This window comes from Pseudorasbora parva, chromosome 1, assembly GCF_024679245.1.
Source record: "Pseudorasbora parva isolate DD20220531a chromosome 1, ASM2467924v1, whole genome shotgun sequence".
NCBI lineage: Eukaryota > Metazoa > Chordata > Actinopteri > Cypriniformes > Gobionidae > Pseudorasbora > Pseudorasbora parva.
In genome coordinates, this window is record NC_090172.1 from 43036942 (window position 1) to 43062053 (window position 25112).

The 25112-nt window shown below is 38.9% G+C and overlaps 1 protein-coding gene across 2 annotated transcripts in view; it reads right to left on the reverse strand.

Moving 5' to 3' along the window:
* fam189a1 (family with sequence similarity 189 member A1) overlaps window positions 1–25112 on the reverse strand; it is a 130227-nt gene that overhangs the window by 50836 nt on the left and 54279 nt on the right. For both annotated transcript variants that reach the window (XM_067441494.1, XM_067441486.1), the window contains exon 2: window positions 18199–18255. In XM_067441494.1, coding sequence (XP_067297595.1) covers window positions 18199–18255 — 57 coding nt within the window. The remainder of the gene's footprint in view (window positions 1–18198; window positions 18256–25112) is intronic.

Below are 25112 nucleotides of genomic sequence, written 5' to 3' on the forward strand. Positions count from 1 at the left end.
ACAGAAAATCAAATCCACAATCAGATTCTGATATATAGAAATTAGGTCCCAGCCAACACTATTAGAAAGTGCTAACCTGAAAAATGACATTGCAGAAGTCGGGATGCGGAAGCGTCATGCTTTTTTTTTTTTTTTTTTAACCTACAAAATGTGGTTTATGTGGTAACATATAAATTATTTACACTGACCAAATCAACTCAAATCAAATTAGGTTTCACCAACAAACAAAATTTTGTTGAAATAAATATTCAAGATAACTGAAGTTTACTGTGCATTTCAGTACAGTTTACTTATTCATTCACCTACTTTCCTGCTCTCTCACTCATTCTCTCAGTGCTGAATTGATATAATGAGTCACTGAACTGTTATGACCCACCTTCTGACACCAAAGCAGATTTAGTTCAGAGGTCCCTGATCAATAAACGAATCTGGTTCATGCCATCATCACTGCCTGTGAGTTCAATGTGTATTGTTTAGGACTCCAGGTCCTTCCACCTGTCCTTTTATACCCAGCATGTGCCTGTGTGGACAGCTGAGGACAAGACCAAAGGTTTATACCTGATTTTGACAAACACGCTTTCATTATAGTGACAAAGGGGCTTTCTATACGTTCATAATGATTGATAGAGCAGTAAACAATGAGTATCAGTTGATGATGGACATAGTGCATGTTTATACCATACTGACTGTCACTGTAATGTCTCCGATTACAGAAAACAAATGGTAAAGCCACGTGTAAAGGGAGCCATTCTTTCATAGGTAAATAAAAATGTCTTATTTTCTCAGTTTTTAAGAAAGAAAAGTAAACAAAATTAAAATAAAATTAAAAAAACACCCAGTGAGTAACTTATCAAAGGGACAATCTATTCTAGAGGTTATAAGTGATTTGTGTTTAAAACACAGCGCTGCAATATCTAGCCTACGGGTGTCTCGCAGTGCAAGGTTCTAATCCAATAAGAAATCACATTGTGAATGCTGAACGTCCTCTCGGCTGTTTGCCTTTGACTCTCTGTGATTATAACGCTTTAACACTGGCGCTGTAATCAGAACCGCCAGGCTGCCCTCCTCTACCTCCCTCCGCTTAATCAATCTGACCCAGCCCAGATTAGCTAGATCATAATCAACATCCTGCTGTGGCAAAAAAAACTCTACCGCCCACTCCCTCCGGCACACTGGACACCTTGCCGTCACTGTGACATATGCAGACCGTCCTGCTATCGGGTCCTTCAGATGCAAGCGGTCCACTGCGCTGCAGGGAAATAAAGCTTTATTCACTTTGGATGTAATCAGAGTGGACCAGATACTAATTGCAGCGGTTACATTGGATGTGAAGGCAAGAGCAGATTGTACAGGGCTCTATTCCGCAGAGGAAACTTGAGGAGGATCCTTCATGGTTTTTCTTTCTCTCTCTGAGTGTTCTAATTAATTTTCTTGGCACTTAAGACAGCGACTTCAGAAAATAGCTGTGTGTCATAGGTGTGTCATCACTATGTGTGTTTATACAAAGTAAATGAGTGGGAGTGAGAAAAAGATTCTGTTTAATGTTTCCTGTAACTAATTTAATTTACAGAATGCACATCTCAAAAGATCATAGGCCATAAATGTAGTTTATTAAAATTCAATAATAAATATATTTCAGCTGTTAACCCTGGACTGTGCAGCAGGCTCACTCTGATTCCAAAATTACTTAGAAATGTCCAACAAGACATTTTTGTTGCTAAATTAAAATTACCATGGCTGCATTTATTTCATAAAAAGGCAATGTGATATTGTGAAATATTTTTACAATTAAAAAAAAAAAAAATATATATATATATATATATATATATATATATATATATATATAAATATATATATAAAATGCATTTGATCCTTGTGATGTCAAAGTTGAATTTTCAGCATCTGATTAGGCCTATGGGTAATTATTTTATTTTTTTCCAAAATTGTGATGAATAGAACTGCATTTTTTGAAATATAAATGTAACAATGTAAAGGTCTTATCTGGCTATCACCAGACCAAGCTCAATTTAATATTGAACATTGGTCTGGGGAGTCTGCTCTGTATTTTCTACTGCAGAAGAGGTGTGATCAACGAGCATAATTCAAATGATTTTGTATGCAATTGGATAGTTCAACCAATCAGACCACAAGAGGCGTGATTAATGGGCACCAACCTATCGCTTCTCTATCCGTCATCGTGTTAAACCCGCTAATAGCGCGCCAGATGGATAAGCCAATCTGTGATTGGTTCCCACAAAAGTGTAACAGAAGCAGTAGAAATGAATGTACAGGTTTCCAGACTGAGCTGCAGGGTGAAATCAAATCACCGACTGATCAGGCTGGGTTTACCCAGTCTAGGTCTTTACTGTCGCTCAGGAAGAATTCATTGCAATCTCATTGAATAAAAGTATTCAACAAAAAAGGGTGAATAATTGGGGATAGAATTTTACATTTAATATGCAGGGCCTGTGGCAAAGCCTGTGACGGAGTTGTTTCGAAATTGCAATGAGCTAATAATACAGGTGTGAGAACCGGACCATGTACGACTAGCTCATTTGAAATAGCATTTAATGACATCTGCATGTTATAGAATGTAAGAATAGAAGCAATTGAAACATGATGCTAACACAAGCCTGTCCTGAATCTCTTCTTTTTTTCTTCCCCTCTCTGGGACAAATGACTCAGGTAGCAGCATGGATACAGAAAAACCTTCATGCAAGTGGACGACTTACAAACACCCCGCTGTCAGCGTGCTACTCCATTCGTGACAAGTGTCAAAGCACAGTGTGGAAAGGCCACCTGCTGCATGAAGATCACATCATTCCACACGAGGTGGACAGGTGAGAGAGCAGAGTAAAAAAAACCTCTGTTATCTGCACTTGTTTAGAAGAACAAAAAGGTAAATGAAGCTCCCTTCACTAACAAATAAAGATTCATTACTGCCCTATTCACGAACAAATTATTGCCCTAGAGAATGGATAACGAACGTACACTGGTTTAGTATTCAGAAACCAACTATGAATAAATAAGAATAGAGAAGCAGATAAGTGGAGTTAACAACAACATCAGCAAACCATCATCTGTTATTCTCATTTATAAAAGTCATAATTTGAAGAGGGATTCCAGGAGGCAGAGGAAAAGAGCATAAATGAGACAGTATTCCCAGAAGGCTTGGGATGAGCTGTAACACAGTGTGTGGGTGTTTGGGTAATTATCCAAAGGAGTCTGCTGTTTTTGTTAACAGTTATGAGTGTCTGCTAGCTGCTGTCACATGGAGCGAGTGAGGGAAAGAGAGCGGCATATATTTGACAATAAAGATATTTGACAGTACAAATCCAAACAAGCCAACCTGAGAGACACCTGAGCCCTGTTATAAATGTTGGTTTGGTCAGGCTTCCTTTTATTGTTTATGTGTTGTTTACACCACAAATGCATTCACACTTAGCATTTACGTTCATTCAGAGAGGCATACGGTATGTACATACACACAAAAACACGCAAGTGTGCGTGAAAACACAGAGGCACAGATCACTTGTCTTGTCATGTCAGAAACGTTTACCCGGGTGCATGCGCACTGTAACCAGATGCGGATGAAAGGGCTTCCTGCCAGTTTGTTTGTGAAGGAGTTACGGGTTGAGGTGGAGCGTGAGAGGGACAGGGAAAAGGAAGAAAAGGAAAGAGCCAGAATGAGGCTGGGACACGCATGTCAAACTTTGTCACAGTCGAGCTGTGATTGAGGTTTCGAAGTTGCCCTAGATATCCAAACATTCATTTTCAGAAAGCTTAGGAGAACACAAACACATCCAGCACAATATCTTTCCAAGTGCTTCAAGCTGAAGATTAATCTCCACAAGACAAAATTTACTAAAATTGCCATAAACAGCATGCAACATTTTATTTTGTTTTGAAGGCCCATTCACACTAAAGTCATTAACTAACTATAAAGTTTTAATAATCGTCCTAATTCTGTGAGAAAAATCAACACCACAACTGTAACAAAATGGAGTATCAATATCAGTCATTTTCAGAAATATTTTTTTCTAGCTGATGAAAAATAAAAACAGTGATAGTCAATTACAATCGATCTGACTATGTGAGTATGCTGTACACTTGTTATTGCAGTGCATTGTTGGATAGAATGAGTGCACTCGATAACATCCACTATGGTTTCGGACACCACTCCAAATGGCTGTCCCTTCAAATAATGCTCTATTTGAGGGTATAAGGGGCGATTTCAGATTCAGCCTGTGAAATCACAGTCACAATGAAAGCTCTGTAAATAAATACATATATACATTACAGTCCACTCACAAAAAGCGACATATGCTATATAACAAATCTCAACTGCTCGACTGATTATTATTGTCAAAAAAATATGAGCTACACTATATTGCCAAAAGTTTTGGGACGTTTTGGGCCCACCGTTTGCAGCTATAATAGCTTCAACTCTTCTGGGCAGGCTTTCCAAAAGGTTTTAGGAGTGTGTTTGTGGGAATTTTTTATCATTCTTCTAGGAGCTCATTTGTGAGGTCAGGCACTGATGTTGGACAAAAAGGCCTGGCTCACAGTCTCTACTTCAATTCATCCCAAAGGTGTTCTATCGGGTTGAGGTCAGACCAGTGCAGACCAGTCAAGTTCTCCCATGCCAAACTCACTCATCCATGTCTTTATGGACCTTGCTTTGTGCACTGGTGTGGAGTCATGTTGGAACATGAAGGGGCCAACCCCAAACTCTAAGTTGGGAGCATTATATTGTTCAAAATGTCTTGGTATGCTGAAGCATTAAGAGTTTCTTTCACTGAAACTAAGGGGCCAAGCCCAACCCCTGACAAACAACCTCCCACCATAATCCCCCCTCCACCAAACTTTCCCCTTGACACAATGCAGTCAAGCAAGTACCATTCGCCTGTCAACCGCCAAACCCATACTCGTCCGTCAGATTGCCAGACAGAGAAGTGTGATTCATCACTCCAGAAAGCACATCTCCATTGCTCTAGTCAAGTCAAGTCACTTTTATTTATATAGTGCCTTCTTACTATGAAGATTGTTTCAAATCAGCTTCACATTGATAACAGGAAAATAATGGAATAGAATTTAATAGAAAGTAATGTAGTTAAATACTAAGTGGCGGCGTGCATTGCACCACTGCATCCGACACTTTGCATTGCACTTGGTGATGAAGGCTTGGATGCAGCTGCTCAGCCATGGGGACCCATTCCATGAATCTCTCTATGCTCTGTTCTGAGGCCACATAAAGTTCAGATCTTGGTAGAGATTCGTAGCTATTGATTCTGCAGAAAGTTTGTGACTTCTGGACACTGTGCGCCTCAGCATCCGCTGACCCCACTCTGTGATTTTATGTGGCTTACCACTTCATGGCTGAGTTGCTGTTGTTCCCAATTGCTACCACTTTGTTATAATACCACTAACAGTTGACCGTAGAATATTTAGTAGTGAGGAAACTTTCCGATTGGACTTATTGCACAGGTGGCAACCTATTACGGTACCATGCTTGAATTCACTGAGCTCCTGAGAGCGACCCAATCTTTCACAAATGTTTGTAGAAGCAGTCTGCATGCCTAGCTGCTTGATTTTATACATCTGTGGCCATGGAAGTGATTGTATAAATCAATGATTTGAAGGGATGTCCCGATACTTTTGGCAATATCGTGTGTTATCACCTAGTACATCCAACTTTACCAGCATACATACAGTACACTCCCATAAAGCAGTAAATACTACTGCAAATCTTAATTGTTTATGTAAATGTACAATAGCTCTACAAATAAAATGTGATACATATAAACTTTATCCACATAAGCCCCTTTCACACTGCACGTCGGACCCGCAATATTCCCGGAACATTGCCAGGTCACCTTCTGTGTGAAAGCAACCACGTCCCGGAATTGATTACCGAATTGAACCTGGGTCGGGGACCTAGTAACATTGGGGACGGGGACGAGCGCTGTGTGAACAAAAGCCAAAACTAATGCCGCAACATGTACGTAGTTATCGTGCGACTCCTAGAGCTTGTTTCTTCAATAATACAACCCTGCAGTGCCAGAAGAGCTAGTCGGTGTTTTAAACGCAGAGAGTGTTCGTATACAAAAGAAACTAAAATTAAACAAGCAGAAATGTGTGCAAACTGGACACAAGTCGAGACCACGGAGCTCCTTACTATCCGCGCTGAAGCTGAGCTCGCTCGCCATTATACGTCACATCAGGATGTCACGTGTTAACTCGTTCCGGGACCATTACGGGTTGTGTGTGAAAGTGCACATATTACGGTATTTCGCTGGCAGTGTGAATGGACCAAATATAGCGGCCCGGGAACAAATGCCGGGTCGCATTATCCGTGTATTTTTCGGAATCGCAGTGTGAAAGGGGCTATAGATACAGCATATTCACATAAAGCGATAATTGTGGTAAGTTCAGGCAGAGGGCTGTGTGAGAACAGGGCATTTATCTCATGGCCCTCGGCCTCAACTGCTTGCTACAACTATATAGCAAATCTCAAACTACATTATAGACCTTATGTAACCCCGCCCCTCTTTAGCCTGCACTTGTTGTGTTCTGTCTTCCGGTTATATTTCTACAGCATGAAGGAAGTTATAAATGAACCACTCTTTTTGAAATCTTCCTGCTTAGAAATGCTTGATATACAAATAAAGTTGATAATGGATCTTCAGAAGTTAGAAATGTATTTTATTTTTTTAAAGATGATTTTAGCAGGTTTTTTTGTGCTGGTGTTTGCTGTAGTAAACCCTACAAACGGATTGTGAACACAATGAATTTGAAGTAAGATTCTGTGGTTGGAAGATTCATGACTGCGGTGAGTCCCATCTGGTCTGGGGCTCTCCTGAGACACTACAACCAGACAGGAGGACTGAGGTTACACCACTGTACCGTAAATACAGCTGACACACTCATTTACTACAGCCATCACTGCTTTTCTCTCTAGGCAATCAGACACACATGCCTCAGTGACAATGTTATTTCTTAATGAAAATAAAATCCATCCAGGCTTTGTCATCTCACTGAAAGACAACACCAGATGTAACCCTCCACCTTCAGAGAAAAACACAAATAACAATAATTCAATGAATTTCATCTGTCTTTTAAAAGGGATCAATTTCCAGGCATTTAGTAAGCATAATCGATTTATTTAATAGCCAAGTGGTCTAAAAGTCCAAAGCTATGCCTGAGGGTTCCTGTTTTCTATGGGAGCTAAACCAAACAAGAGCTAATGAATGCAGCTTAGCTTACTGACACTCTGCTTGACTGCAGAACAAGGCCCCCCTACTGTGCTGCCATACCAAGACAGGTCTAATACACTACCCACTCGCACAGCTAGCCAACAGTCCTGGAGTTATGACACAATAAATCTAATGAGAACAGTGAAACACAAATTCCACTTCAATTCCAACAGGAAACACCCAGCGCTATTCACCTGTCAATCTTCCACTCAAACTCCTCCCCCATGTCCGAGGATCTTCCTGCAGCCATGGCAGCTGGGGGAAAGAGAGGCCTCTGTGACTGGCATCTGGACTGCTGGCTTAAACTGCTAATCACCTAATTTTACTAGTAATTAGCTGATTAAAATAGGCATTTAAGGCCAGTGTCAGGGCTCCCGGAAACCACACATTATTGAGACAGGAAGACAGCTGCCGGCTGTAAAAGACAGGGAAAGACGTCCATTGAAGCAGAGCATAATGCCAGCGATGTGCTTTTTACGCATACAGAGTGGTAAGATCCGGGGTAATTGACTGTTAAATGATCAAAATTGGACCCCACTGTGAGTCAGATGTCTTAATTCAGGAAAAACATAATGCCTCCTCAGCCATACTCTTTATCTATACAAAGGTGACAATGACAGCAATGCTTTAAAATGCTAAAGTGAATGAGGTTTGCATAAATAAATACAAATGTTGCCATTATGGATACTATAAATTAAACAAACCCCCCATATAGATGATGAAAAAAGGAACAGATGCTTTGAGGTTTTTGAGTAACTGTTCTGAGTAACTGAGTAAAAGTCAGTAAATTATGAGCATGTGGAGCCCCAAATACAACATAGATATATAAAATCAAGGACAATTCCAAATATGAAATGTATCATTGCATTTATCTGCATAGCAACCAATTATGGCTCCTTATTTCTAAATAATGCATTAGAAATTGACACAGTTAAATGTATTTAATACAAATATTTCATTGCACAGGAGGATGAACACAAAACAAATCAATTTATCAAATTTTGGATAATTAAAAAAAAAACACTATTTTGATTTCTAAAAACTAGGGCTAAGCAAAAAACATGTATTACCATATTCTTAAATGTGCCCTAGAATGAGTCGAAACAATATGTTAAATTGTTCTTTAATATCTACATAGAGGGTATGTGGCTTATTTAAGGGCAAAAATTGTCCAAATACAGTTTTACAGATCCATTTACAACCCTAGAAATTGTCCCTAGGATGTAATGCTCTGTTTTTGCCTTATTTGGAAGAGTCATTAATATTAATGTTGAGCTCTGCTCTGATTGGCTTATTTCAGCCGCTCACAGCAGTTCAGTTGTTCAACGAAGCGGCTTGCGAGTCCTGACAGAACACAGACCAACTGAATGACACTTTAAACAGAACATCTCAAATGGAGATTGCTAAAATGCAGCTTTTTGTTTTCCGATCATCCGCGTGCGAGAAAGAGCTTGCGTGCTTGCTGTTGTCAGATGTCAGTAATACAAATCCCCTAAACAGAGCTTTTCTGTGAAAATAACACATATACTATCCGGTGTTTTACCTAAACATGTCCAATCTGGCAACCGCACGGACGCAAGCTCTCTCTCACGCGCGGATGATCTGAAACCACCAATAAACAAGTAAGCTGCATTTTGGCTATCTCCATTTGACATGTTCGGCTTAAAGTGTCATTCAGTCGGTCTGTGTTCTGTCAGGAAAAGGTGACGTTTGCTAGAATGATCGAGTGAACGATCTATAAGCAACGTGTCTACGGTTGTATTTTGTAATACAAAATAATATTAACCTTTGTCATTAGACACACTATGTAGTTGTATGGTATTTGGAGTTTCCTATTGTAAAATGTTATGATTTAAAATAAATGAAAAAAAAAATAAAACTACTCACACCTCAAAATAGTCCATCTATTATACAATCTAAATTTCATGCCAAAATACATCCATTACAACAGAAAGCCATGGTAAATGTTTGTATGTCCACACTGCTGCCTTAGTGCAATAAGAGGATCTCATTAAATTGACATCTTTCTAACAGCAGCATTAATGGAGACTTAATGGTCAGATCCTCCATTTGGCCTAGTAATCGCACCCTCCTCACCTCTCCAGGTTATCCCCTGTCCGTCCACTGGTCACTGCTTCTCAAAAGCCCCCTGAGGTGCTTCTGTGCTAAACCAACCATGACAAAGCTTCACACGCTACCGTGATAGACGATGCTCTGAGCATTTATCTCAAGATCACAATTTTGAGGCATTTTTCAGCTGCTTCTGAATCCCAGCTGCTAGTATGACCGATAGAGAGGTGAAGAGATGCTAAAGCACTGTAAGCTCTTGCCTCCAGCTGGACTCTACATTATGAATACTCTTGACTTCCTGCCGCAGGGTTGCCTTGGAGACAAGGACAAATCTGGACTGGGCACACAGTGATATTCAAATGCTCCCTCTGAAGCAGAAAAAGAGTAACCACTAAATTGTTTCTCTTGACACTTTCACATTAACGTGTTGCACTTGTTTGAATGGGGTGGAAAGAAAGAAGCACTTAATTCCTGGTTAAGAGGAATAAATAAAGAACAGGAAACATGGGAGTTCTGTAGATGCCAGCACTGCTGCTTTCCATCAAAAGGGAATCCAGCCCCAAAACTCTGTTAAAACATCATTGATTAGACTGTAGAAGAGTACACATAATGTAAAACAGTGACTCTGAAGTGTTAGGTGGACAAAAGGCTTGGCGTCAAGATCGTTACGTACCGCCATCAATTATCAATCAAACCAAACACCACCTATGTTAACTCTCTGTACAATTTTTTAAAAATTTGTATTAAATATAAAATTTTCTGTAGTTGCTGCAAGAGCCTTACCAGTCCCTTTACAGGTGTTTTATAGATCTGAGGAATACCTAAACTGAAGGAGTGTATTTGGCACAGAAATAACTGTTTTGTTGTGCGGTGAAGTATCCCTTTAAGTAGAAAGGTTTAGATAAAAAAACTTTTTTTTTTTTGTTTAGCATGAGAATCCAACCCTTTAACACTGTAAATAAGTCAGAATTCATGAAATAGCATTAAAGCCCCCTTTTAATAAATAAATATGAATTTGAATATTTTTTTCTTCCTTTTTTAAAAAGCATACTTTTTGAGGGTTCTACTGTTGTACACACACTCAATAATGGGATACTCTGGCGTCACTCATTCTCCTGCAGGATAACAAAATCTTGAACTCCAGCAATACACTATATCAGACAGAAAGTATGAGGGGAAAGCCATGGAAAGTGTAGCTCGGAAACTGAACAAACTCACTCTACCAGGAAACGCACCACTCCTGGGACATACGCAAACAAAACACACACTCTCTGGCAGCGCTCCATAAGACTCATCCTTACAACAACCCCAAACACAATAAAATATTAATCCAGAACCTCAGGTTCAGTTCTCAAAACATTTGAAACAATATAAGACTGAAATATCAAAGAGGTTATTGAATTCCCAAATCTCACACTGTCAGGTAATATTTTCCAAACAAAAGACAGGAACCCAGATTAACAATCAGAAAAAGCAAACAATTTTTTAACTTAGACAACTGGACCAGCAGGAGGGAGGCAGCTAAAACTCCACACATGCCCTTGAGAAATATTCTGGGAAATATTAAAGGAAGGTTTAGGAGTAAGGCATATGAGTGGTGCAGGGTAAATATCATGAGGTTCATGAGGAGTTGAGAACGATTGAGGCCGTTCTGAATGCAATATCATCGCAATCTCAGAGCGGCCCACAGGCATCAGATTAATCACATGGCACGCAGAGATGCATGTATGCTGCTGGAATCTGTCAGTGGAAAGGTTAATAAATGCAAAAGCAGCGAGCAACATAGGAAAAAATGTGATGAAAAGTCATTTAACAACATGCATACTCCATGTTCCTCCCAGAAGTATAGAATATACATACATTTAATATCAGTGACATTATATTATACAAAACTGATTGAACTGATATACATGATTGTTTTTAATACATTAGTCTATACTGAGCTGCACCAGAGTAAGATTAGATGAATAAAACATACATTATGTGAAAATTCATGTTTTGAATTCTCTAAAGCATATTTGTGTTTTATCTAAATAAATGTAAATTAAAACAAAATAAATGGTTTTAAATGCTACATGTAAATTTAGGAATCAAAATATTATTATGCTACAGTAAGAAAAATGGGTATTAATTTTGAGATTTGCATTAATTAGGGTTATTAAATTATTCATTTGTTTAAAGATATACAACATGGCACATAAATCTAATTGTTAAAACAGAAAATTAAACAATTTTGTGAAAACCAAAATATATTCAAGATTAATAGAATAAATCTAGCCTATTTTTTTTCTCCTATTTTAACGATCTGAGTTTAGGTCCGAAGCCCATGGCACAAGTGCACTTAGGGTGTGTCCAAATCCACTTTTGTTAGTTTAACGAGGGGATAAACGAATGGTGCATGGTCTAAAAGGGTTGTCCCTATTATTTTAATGAGTCATGGGTGTATTTTGGGTATAACATGCAATAAACCAACCAGAGTCTCATCTCCCTTTCCTTTTAAAAACCAGTTGCGCCTGCGCTTTGGCGGAAGGTTAAAGGGATACTTCAACGCTTTTTCATATTAAACTATGTTATTCCCTTAACTAAAATAAGTTGATGCATACCTCTCTCGTCTCAGTGCATGCACTTACTCTCTGTGACGTGCGTTGACATTCTGATAGCATTTATCTTAGCCCACTAAGCCCAGTTCATTCATATGGTACCAAACAGAGATCAAGTTAGACGCGACCAAACACCTCTACGTTTTCCCTATTTAAATACAGTTACACAAATTGTTGAATGATCAAGTATGATGACAAAATAAAACGTGGCGCTTTTCTAAGCGGATTTAAAAGGAGAACTATAATGTATGGTGGAATAACACTTCTGAGGGTACTTCGACTTGGCGCAGTAAAAAGTCACGCCTGAAAAATCCTCCCTCACATCCCCCTATTGACAGAGATGAGAGAGGGAGGGGGAGATATGAGGGAGGATTATTCAGGCGTGACTTTTTACTTCGCCGAGGCGATTAAGTGCACGCACTGAGACGAGAGAGGTATGTAACTCGTCTTAGTTAAGGGAATAACAAGTATCCTTTTAAGTAGAAAGGTTTAGATAAAGGTTTGAGTGATCAATTATCAGTATTTAACCTGACAAAAATATATTCAGTGCTATCCAAATTATAATTCATCTGCAGCAGCATTGTGAACTTTTTTAATGACACGTTTGGCCATTAACTTTTAAATGCATCATTATATTTAAACTGCAAACACATGAGGAGAGTCTCTGCATTAAAGACCCACAAACGGCAAATCAACGTGCTTTGAGTCCGCAAATCAACGAGTCCGTTAAAGATGACAAAGCAGTATGTCCCGAAGCTTGCATACTTTTCTGCTACACACTCACAAAAAGAGTACATACTTTTAGAACGTAGTATAAGTAGGCGAATTGGGACGGAGCACAGCTACAACTGTAATTTTGTACTTGGATTGTAATTTTCATTTTTGTCTTTATTGTTCTATTTATAGACTGCTGTGTGTTGTATTGTTTTTGAAGAATATGTTGTGATAAGGGCGCGTAATGAATTAATGACCATATGAATTTCCCCTTGTGGGACAATAAAGTTTACCTTGACCTTGACCTTGACAATGCACCTGAGCACATCTCGTTTTCAGACAAGCACACCCATGGGTGCACAAATAGGTGTAAATGCATTTGCCATTTAAACAACGTGGCGCAGGATGTGACAATAATAACTCTGTCAGGCCAAAACAACAGTATTGAATCTAATTGTGACCAAATTTCACAATTCACCAAGACATTTAGGCAAGAAAAAAAAAAAAAAACTAATTACACCCCTAATGAAAACTAATAATTGATGAGGAGCAGAGCTGGGCCTCTCTACATGCCTCCACTCCCACTAATGTGCCATTCTTACCCTCCAAACACACAAAATCAAATCTAAATTAAGTCAAACAAAAAGGACACAAACAAGTTTTAATAATTCATGATTCGGGATCCAGGTTCGTTTTAACCACATATTTATGCCGATCATTATTGTCGCACATCTGTGCAAAGTCACAGATCCATTAAACAGCTGCTTTGCTGTTTTCATTGCTTTTTATGCCAATTTAGCTGTTTATTTTTCAGAAAAGAGAGGATTATTGCCATAAATACTCTCTCAGAGAGCAGACTTGTCAATATCTCTACAATCTCATAGGGCTGCATGCATAAGGATGATGTCAATCGATGTTCTTTTTAAGTTAATTCATCCTGTTTTTCGATCAAGGTCATCTTTTCTGACTAGCTGCTGTCCTGTCGTGCCATACTGCCTCAAAGAAGAGAGTGTTTATTAAACCTCAGTCAATATGGATACTGTGCCGTTTTCATTTCTGAAATAAATTAATGCGGCTACTCACCTTCTCCGATCCTCTGTCAAACACCTTTAAAAGCTGATTAATTCCCCCCTCCACAAGGAGAGCCTCATCAATCTTTCTCTACCTTGACAGCGTTCAACTGTGCCACGTTATCCAGTTGTTATGGGACTGAATGGACAGAGTCCTATTGATAACTCAATCATCAACGCTGGCCCATGCGAATGGAGACACTTGCCTCGCAAGGAAAGACTGTGGAATTCAGCGGCTGAATGGCGATCCCTCGAGATCCTGCAGGGGCAAGTTCAATGACAGCCCCTGAAGTCGAGAGAAAACACTCCGGATGGCACTCTTGTCAGGTCTGTACTCTTCTTTGCTTTCATTGCTGTAATAGACTACAGCTGTGAGGGATTCCTAAGGATGTCAGCCAGTCTTGAACCTTTTACAATGCCTGTCCATCAAACTACTTCTACATTTCCTGGACTGCAAGGTAGCATACTGTATGTGTGGAACTCTTCAGCTGCATTAACAGCAAATTCAATTTAGTTAAACACCCAAGCATTTTGATGTAATTTATGGAACTTGAGAACCATTCTCAAAGGATTCCATGCATGTGCACAGGATGTATGAGGAAATAATATCTGCAGATAAACAAACTACTGAAGTGTCCATTCCCTCATGCTGATGAAGTCTGAGGTCTGCTGCTAAATTACAGTGCTTCATCTTGGTCATATAATGGTGTGTTTACCTGAATCCCGCAGAGAGAAATCTCATGCTGTAAATCATCTCATTCTTTGATCTAGAGTTGTGTACTACATCTGAGGGAGAGAAAGGCTCTTGTACAGAGAAAGAGAGAAAAAGAGACTGATAGAGTGAGAGACAGAGAGTGAGAGAGAAAGATAATCATCTAATGAGATGAGATGAGATGAGATGGATCTCTCCAGAGCGCTAATCCAGAGATGAGGAGAAATATGACATTATGTGACCATATGACTGACAAAATACAAAAAGCATTAGAGAAAAGTTGTTAAACACCAGGCTTAGAAAAAGTCGGGAAAACAGCAAAACAAGGCACGGCAAAATAGGAGAAACACGTCTGTCTATTTTTGCCAAACCTTAAATGGTTTGAAATAATAATTCATCACATTTATGTTGCTCCAACACTTTGTAAACACTTCAGTCGGTGCGTTTACATGCACACCTGTAAGCTGAAACTCAAAAAAAATCAGCTTATTGAAATAATCAGTTTTCCCCGTTTACATGCAAACCAGTAAACTGACAATGCAAGTAAACCGCTTTTACATGACTATTAATAAACCGGTTTATTTCCTTGGAGTGACGTCAAAATAATAATGTCCATCAGTTGTGATTTTAAATAAAGCATGCGCCGTGTCAGCGGGAGATTTACGGCTCATATTACCCCTAATGCAGTTCCAGATGCAGCGTTTTGACTGAACCTCTTCTATTTCTGCTGCATGAGATGAGAATAACACATCTTTACAATTTTCTGGTTCTTAAAAGAGTCTGCATTTGTGATATATGTCCTTATTTCATGCAAAACGCTAGCTCGCTCTGTCTGGATGCATTTAAATCTGCTCTGAGTTTGCGTTTTTGTCACCTCTCACATATGCACACTTCAATAAAGACAACTGAAAGCAGTTTAATGCGTTTACATGCCACGCGAAATCGAGGTAAGAGGCAAAAAACTACCTGGACCCGGTCCCGTTTATGACCTTACACTGATAAAAGTAAACGGGTTACCGTGTTTACATGACCATGTTCATTGTCGTCTTATTAGGCATAGAGAGAGGAGAGAGATTCTCGTGGTGCCCCCTTAGCAGTTGGTGCCCTACGCGCAGCACGTGGTGGGAGCGGCGCCACTGCATGGGAGGCTGACAGCAGCCAATTAACAATAAACTGGGTTAAGAGAATGTATTTTAACATTAAAAGATCTTACACATTTCACCTTTAAAGGGATAGTTCACCTCAAAATTAATAGTTCATCCCAAACCTCTATGACTTTTTCTTTTCTGGAAAGTAGAATGAGATATATCGTAAATTGTTCATGATGCCTTTTTCATACAATGGTAGCGAATGGTGACCAGGTGCTGTTAATGACATCTGAGATTTACAATGAAGCAAAGATTTTCAATGAATGACGACATACAATGGAAATATAGTGCACAAGTCAAATGGAATACTTTTATGGTGTTTTTATTTTGTCTTTTTATTCAAGATTGACAGCCTTTAGTAACCATAGAGTTTCATTGAATAGAAAAGATTCTGCCTAACGTCTTCTTATGTCTTTGGAAGGCAAAAAATTCATTTCGAATGACATGAGGCTGAGTAAATGATGACAGAATGATTAATTTTGGGTGAACTATCCCTTTAAAGTGTACAGCGGTGTTGCTGCCATTGCATGAATGGCTGAGAGCAATTGTCCGCGTGTGTATGCATTTGTCTTACGTGTGTGATATTGTGTCAGGGTATGGATTTAACAACATCCCACCCATTTTACGATCTGTAAACTTGTACATTCTCCGTTAATGCTCCCTCCGGAGCCAGCCGATCCCACAGAACAAGAGGCATGAAAAATTCAGCCAGCGTGCCCAATCCTTGCTGCAATTATGCATGAGCAGAACGGCTGGCTGAACAGAGCGAAACTCAATGCATACACTTTACATCCCATTCCACTGACTACCAGGCTGGATCTGTGCATGCTCAGCTCAGACATTCACACTGTCTGTAGAGCACTACATGACAGGCAATCAGAAGCCCTCCAGCTCCCTCCAGATAGTGCTCGCTGTGATAATGCCTTAGCATCACACAACCGTACAAATCTGCAGCAAAATTCAGACAGGGCACAGAAAAAAATTACCCTTTGTAAGTGCAACATACATGTGCATGTCACGTACTGGTAACATAATATTATGAATGGAAGAAACAAATCACAAAAGACTTTGTGCCTTCAAGAATAAAACGGAACGTAAAAAACATTTTATGAATTTAAAACCTAAAGATGTAACCATTTATTTCACAAGTAAGGAGAAATATAATAACTTATAAAATATATAAAAAATAACTGGGGCATCTTAAAAATATATCTAAATTACAGCACATGCTTTCAATGCAAAATGCTGAACAGTAAGTACATGCGTTCATTAGCTCAAGGCTAGATTATTGTAATGCTCTACTGGGTGGTTGCCCTGCTCGCTTAAACTCCAACTGGTCCAAAACGCAGCTCGAGTTCTTACTAGAACCAGGAAGTATGATCATTTTAGCCGAGTTCTGTCAACACTGCACTGGCTCCCTATTAAACATTGCATACGTTTTAAAATCTTGCTTATTACTTACAAAGCACTAAATAGTTTAGCTCCCCAGTACTTAAGCATCCGGTCTCAAAACTCTGGCCAGTTGATAATACCTAGAATATCTAAATCAACTGCAGGCGGTTGATCCTTTTCCTATTTAGCACCTAAACTCTGGAACAGTCTTCCTAACATTGTTCAGGAAGCAGACACACTCTGTCAGTTTAAATCTAGATTAAAAACGAATCTCTTTACTATGGCATACACATAGAACATTTTAACTTTCATTATTCAAATCAATTGACTGATTGTTAGGCTGCATTAACTAGGTCAGCCAGAACCGGGAACACTTCCCATAACACCTGATGTACTCGTTACATCATAAAAAGAGTGGCATCTACGCTAATGTTAGTCTCTCTGTTTATTCCAAAGTTTACTGCAGTCAGCCGGATCCAGCCAACACATTGGATGGTGGACCTGTGGCCAGACATGACCAACACATCATGGAGTGTCTGCTGAAACCGTGACAATTCGACGTGCCATCCTAAATAAACACGTCTCTTGCGTGATACCAAGAAATTTTGAATATTTCGATCTAATATGATTTCTGACCTGTAAGGTTGCCACAATAATAATCATACACGGTGTGTTAATAGGCCAGAGGAGAACTGGCACCCCGACTGAGCCTGGTTTCTCCCAAGGTTTATTTTTCTCCATCATGCCCTGATTAAGTTTTGGTTCCTTGCCACTGTCGCCTTTGGCCTGGCTGGCTCAGTTGGGGACACTAAAATTATGATCTAAGTTATTAAACTTATAATTAAATAATTAGGTATTATTTAATTATATAAACTATAATACAGATCTGCCAACATTGTCGCTATATAATAAATTAAAATAAGCTGATAACATCACTGTTTTCTCCAGAACAACTGTACTGCCAAATCAAATTTATCATCTAATGCTCACTTTATGGTAAATCTTTAGAAACCTTTATGAATTAAATAACAGTTAATTGTAATATTTAGTAAACAAATATTTATTTTGTTATACTGTAAACAATATTGTGCTATCAAAATTAATGTTTTTGTAGCAGTTTATATATTTATAAATTAATTTAAATGTATTTAAACTAAATTATAGATGAATATGGAGGAACAATTCCCCTCATGTATGATGGAAAACATGCACCAAATTTTTTTAGTCATTTCTTACCACCAAAGAAAGAGGCCTTTTCCATGAAACCACTCCAATCAGTCCAGACAAAAGCACCTGAAACAAAAAGAAAACAGATTTTGAGACAAAAGAATGAAGCTCTGCCTCTCACTGGGCCAGTTTAAAACCAACAATGTCAAGTGAAATCACATCTCAGGATTACAGGAAACTCTCACACAGGTGAATTTATTAATATTTCATATGCAGGGAGTTATACGGCCATCAGGTTGGTACGATTGTGGCTATAGTGGCGAGGTAAAAAAAAAGAACAAAGTGCGATAACACTTTTATAGCCGGCGTAGCACTCGTTCGTTCTTTCTTTCTGTTCTCTATCTTTTTCTCCTTCACCCTTCATTAACCAGCAGCACTCCCTTTCGCATGCCCCTTCACCCGTTAACCCATCATGTCCAGCAGGCCTCTCTCCCTCATTCACACTTTTTACCCATGGGACCTTGGTGCTGCGCTACAATCACAGTGGCATCTCAGATAAGCAGGAGCAAAGCTTAAATGCACATGCAATGGGAATAAACCGTTAGCATTGAAGCTGGTGCTGTCAGCAGTTTAGAATGTAAATTCAGGTTATAAATAATGCTACAGATGGAATTAAAGGCTTAGGAATATATAGTGCTTCATATGTAAAAGGAGGTGAATGCTGACTAGTGTGCATGCCGATTTATTCTCAGTCACTAGAATGTGTTTGCTGGCAGATCAGTGAGACAGTCTGCTCACACACAGTCTGCTCACACACTGCTCACACACAGCTGTGGGATTAACAACCACAAACATAAAGGAAAAGTGCATTATAAATAATACAAAAAAAAAAACAAAAACAAAAAAAGCTTTAGTAAGGACATGTTGGGCATAATTTGGTCAGTGCTGGTCTCAAAAAAGAAATCCCTCACATAAAACACAGTGCATTCCCATATTTTTTCCCAGGGCCATTTATTAAGACACAAGGATTTCTATAACAAATATGACATGAGATTATATTTTATGAGAGAGGAAGTGTGTATAAGACAGATGCTTCAGAGAGATGATGTGAGAGATGATTCACATTGTATTTGCTCTCTTGAATTATTGATCCTCTTTCAGTAGCAATTGAGAAGGAGAAAGAGATGGAGAAAACTAAACCAAAAGAGCAGAAAAAAAGATGCTGAGAAAGAGTCAGTTAAAGATAAGATTGAAAGAGAGGAAAGGCCTGTCTGGTGTATGTGTGAAAAGAGTAGCAGCACAAAAGAGTTCACTGAAAGGAATAGTCAGGCGTCATGCAAAATCCTATTCCTTTGCAAAATCATATCCCCCTTGGACCCCTAAATTCAATTATTCATTTATTATATAGAGGAGTATTCTATTTAGTGCCTGATTAAAAATACAATATTGCATGGCAATGTATATATGGCATGCAACAGAAATTCTATTTTATAAATGGTCAAATGACAATCATCGGTCACTGCCACTCCCACTCGTTCCCCATCACCATCATTCTGAACACCTGGGCACCATCACCAGTCACCAATATATAAACCCGGCTCACCTTCACTCCCATTATATCTATTTTTTAAATTAATCATAATGAACTTTGTGGTGAGGTTGGCGAGCGAGAGATGCGGGAGGAGCGATCAAGACTTGCGAGGCACACCGGTCCTCCACCGGTCCTCCACTGGTGTCGCTCATCCTTGGCCCTGTCCCAAATAGCACACTTCATGTGCACTTTCAGTCTTGTGGAACTATGGCTGCAGTGTGAGCATGTCCGTTAAGTCCACAAGGCTATAGGGTGTCCCATTCGCAATTTAAGCTTAAAGAAGTGTGCTCGTGAGCGCCCCCTTTGCGGCTGCTAATGCGCCCTCCATGCTCGCTTCCGCTGAGCCCGCAAGTTTGCGAGCTACACAGAGGCTACACTTCTACCCGGCAGTCAAACCGACTTTACGTCGTGAAAGTGTGGAAAGGAAGACCTTGAGGTTTAGGGTCCAACAAACTTGCTGTGAACAATTCATCCAAACACATTTTTTTTCTTCTTTAAAGCCAATACTTTTTTATCAAAATGTCATAACTCAATGTTCCCGGTGAAATGAGAGATCTAGTGATGTTTGCCAAACTTCTCCAATCATATAGTCCATTTTAACCACACCCCTTTCTTGCATATTAAAATTATATATGTGGACAGATATATAAATATAACATGATAACTGAACAAACTGAAGCTAAGGTCTAATTGTTCTTCTTATTTTCCCACCTGACTCTGAATTTAAATGGGCCGCTGTTCTTATTTCTTCTGATATTAGGAATAATACAAACCCTTTATCATGATCAGCTCCCCAATTTTGTTTCCCTTTATATAACTCACAGATTATGAAAATGTAAATGTATGTACAGAGAGATGAGTCAGAATGTTTGTGGTAAATGACAACAGGCCGCAGATACTGTCAGAAACACACGCACACACACAAGTCTGGTTCACCATCTCTCTGGGGACTCCCCATTGAAGTAATGGTTTTTATACTGTTAAACTGTATATTCTCTCCCCTTACACTAACTCTACCCCTAAACCTACCATCACACAAAACTTTCTGCATTTTTATATTTTCAAATAAACTCATTATGTATTACTTATAAGCATGTTTACTAGGGATGCACCGAAATGAAATTCTTGGCCGAAGCCGAAACCGAATAATAATGAAATGCTTGGCCGAAGACCAAAGGCCGAATACCGAACGCGGTGTTGCGCATTTTTTCTATTTATTTGGCAATTTTTTTTACCACTACAATAATTAAATAGTAAAAATTTGCTTTTTACTATTTTGTGTTGCTTTTCTGAGAAATAAATCAAATAACAAAAATACAATTTCAAAATATTTAACACTGAAATTTTTTTTAACATTCCGGCAGATATTATACAAACTAAGCACAACATAACTTAAAATAAATAATTAGTAAAATAAAAAATATATTTTTATTTGGCCATCTTAGAAGCCCCCCTTCTTGAATAGCCTATGTTAGGCCTATAACTGACTGCTGAAAGAATGTAACTCTGTATGTCTACAACAAATGTGCATTGAATAGTGCAAAAAATGTGAATGAACCCACAACAAATAAATAACTGTCTTAGACATAAGCCTACTTAGCCTACTTCTTCAGGAAAAGTGGCAGGTTCTTCTTTATGAAAAGTAGCTTCTCTGCTTTCTCACATGAAAGTCAGTTCCTCTTTTCATCGATGACATGAGATGCAGCACTAAACAGTGCTTCCACACTGCTGACATGTTTGCTGCATAAAGCACGCGGCTCTCACTCTACGTGGGTTACTTTTTGATCGCGTCATTAAAAACGTCATTGTTCGGCAAAAATTATTCGGCCTTTTTACTTATTCGGCCGAATGCCGAAAGTGCTTTTTTGGCTATTTTCGGCCGAATAATTTCGGTTGCCGAACATTCGGTGCATCCCTAATGTTTACTCATGGGGACCTCAATTTAGGTCCCCACTGTGACATGAGTCCCCATGAGTCATTCAGCATTTAGGATGAAGTCCCCACCGGGATAGAAAAATATGAAAACACACATGCACACCCCCTATAGCACCTGCTACCATATGAACCCTCCACGTCCTACGTGTCCCCATTGGGAACTTTCCCTTATTATTCTCAGCTCTGTGCCTCCCTACCAACTCTTAGTACATTTATAGCACATCTGGAGAGCAGGTTAGTGATGCGTTTTAGAGCAAGTGGGAATGGCAGAGGGTCAACTACATGGAAATTAAAAACTGGTGTATAAACAATTTTATTTATTTTTTAGAAATTGCTAGCAAATTTCACAAGAAAAAATTAAACATGACATTTTGAAGTTGAAAACTGAAATAGTACTTTTAGTATAACAGTAATTGTATTCCAATAATCTTTGTGATTTTTCAGTTTACAGAAGGCCTACTCTGGATTTGCACAGAAGGATAATGCAGGCCAAACTTTTCTAGCTTTATTTGAGGACATCAGATACGTTGCAGTCATTAAACATCTGCAACACCATTAATCCCATATTCCTCACATCTCCAGAGGTGCAGTAGAGAACACATTGAGCTCTGGGTGGGAAGCCTTGCCGGTGATTTCCTGCCTGTGCGGTTGAGTCTGTGGAGAAATTGTTTTCTGGAAAGAGGCAACGATAGCAAGCAATAATCAAAGAAGGATTTCACCCTCGGCTGCGCTCTCAACAGGATTAAGACGCACCACTCACTGACATTAGCCACTAAAGCCTTTTAGCTCAGTCAGCAGCGCTATGAGAGGAGAGAGAGCCCTTCAGTCAATTACTGCTCGGTCTAATATATGTACATGTCATACAGCCCATATCACATACACCACAAATGACAACTTGCTTGACTGTGAGATTCAGCTCAATTCCAGTCTGCTCTCTGCTGAAACTGGATTATTAGGAAAAAATCGGATGGAATACAAATGTTCAAACAGTACTGGATCAAACAGTGCGGTTTGGGAAATTGCTCTTGGCTGTCAAAATCAAGACTAAACTGGTAGCGGTTTGCATATTGAGTGTGTTGTGAATGTGGTCTGCAGAGTGTGAGGGTGCTTGTGGGTGACGGTCTTTAAACCACAGTGAATTGTTTGCATAGCAGTGATATACAGCTGTCCCCCTCCCCAAACTGAGCAAGAGATACAGCATTTGAACTGAGCACTGTTGGATAAAATAATTCGTATTTGAGGGCAGCTTTGAGAAATGTCACAGATGAAAACAACAGGTAATATATATGTCTGTGTGAAATAGTATGTGCGAAAGAAAGAATAAACAGTACTGGACATTATTAATAGTCCATAAATGTTTTGTTTGTTTGTTTTTTGGTAAAAACTGATGCAATTCAACACCCAAAAAGCAAATGTGTTTGCTTTTGATTGTTTTAAAAGAACCTGCTCATTTGAGTCATTCGTTGGGGAATCAATTGGACTACGCAGGATGGTTTTGATTTACTAAAAATAACTATTTCATAAGAGTCAGTCATTTTGGACAGGAATCCTTGGACTATACTTTAGGTCATGCTGCATGGCTCTGATATACTACAAAGGACAGACTCATTACACTGGCTGTGCTGTATGGTTTTGAATCACTAAACACAACTGTCGCATAAAAGTCATCCGTTCAAGAATTGCGCTATTGATTAAGTAGTAGTGTTGCAGTGCCATTGCACAGCGGTGCTTTGAAACACTGCCACAGAAATTTAGTATTGACAGAATGCACATGTGAGAACTATTGATGTAACTGAACTGTATTCGGTAAAAGTGTCATGAACCCATCCCTCAAACCCTTCTAGAAGGTGGGAAAAGGGGAGACAACAACTAATAAAACACCTGACCTGCAATACATTCATTATACAGACACATGAATATTCTAATGTGCGTTGAGGGCACCTTGATGCATTTTAAAAATCTAACCCTATATGACAACAAATTCCTAAGAATGAGGAAGAAACGCATTAATATGTGCATACACGGTACTGGTTCATGTTTAGATCAATACAGTATGTGAAATATGTCCATAAAAACTTGAAACACGCTTACTCCAGTCCATATATGATCTATGATCCGTGTTAGGAGCAACTCATCACAGCATGCCACACAAAAAACGCTCACATGCGCGCGCCGCATGTTGTTATATGTTGTTCGGATTCTTTGCTGTAATACAATCTCATGCATAATACAGTTCAGTGATTAGGTTAAAAGTTCATTCTTATGAATAAATGCAGCGAAGCGCTCAGAACCGGATGACGTGGAATTGTGCTCTCCATCCCCGGCAGCCAATAACACACTCCGGATGCACGCTTCTGGGTCTGATTCCGTGGCGTTGCTTCGACTTTACTTTTCAACCCGGAAGAACAAAATTGCCCAGAAAAACACTTTTGATTAAATTTCCACTTGTTGATTAAATTAATGAGTGCTTTTAGTGTTTTCTGTGATGTGGAGTCTATACATATCTGTTCACATCTTAAAGGGGTGATAAATAAGTGACTTTAGATATATATTCTATTGTGAATAAAATATAGGTTTATGAGATTTGTAAATTATTGCATTCCTTTTTTATTCACAATTTGTACAATGCCCCAACTTTTTTAGAATTGGGTTTGTAGTTAGTCATTTTAAATGTTACATTTCTGCTGGGTTTTGTTTGTTGTTGTTGTATTTTTGATCAAATTAATGCAGCCTTGGTGCATTAGAGACTTCTTTCAAAAAAAATTTTTTAAATCTTGCTGACCCCAAACTTTTAAACGCTGGTACTTTTAAATGCTAGTGTATTATTTTAGTGTGTTTGACAAACTTTTATTTTGGATTCAATTAATCAATTTAAAAATGCTAATAATTTTCTAAAAAATCCATAATATCAATAAATAAATAATACAATTGTGCCAAAAATGTAAATGCACAACGACACAGACACACAAGTTTGTGTTCATTGAGTGCGCCATCTAATATCATCAAATAAAAGCTGCTGCGATGTTCAACATTCCCTGACAGAAAAACTGAACAAGCAAATTTATAGCTACAGTAATGTTCTCCTCATCTCTGTACCAAAATTCCACATGATCGTATATTCTCTCAAAATGATGTTTTTTTTGTTTTGTTTTTACATGATGCCCTGAAGGAGCAATGAAGATATTCAGAAGCTGAGCTTCTAGCACCAAAAAAAAAGAGCAGAAGGCCATAAATGATCAAATCAAAAATCCGAAAACACAAGAACATGCACCACAATCTGTCAAACCCACTTCTACTCAACAGACTCCACGACACAGCTGTTCAGACAGGCTGCTGCTTGATACTATTGTTCCGGCTGCCGTAACGACATCAGCAGGCCTCTGGTGATGTCAGCAGGACGGTCAAGTAAGTGAGAAGATTTCAACCGGGCTCATGTGTAGCTCAACTGATGTCCATG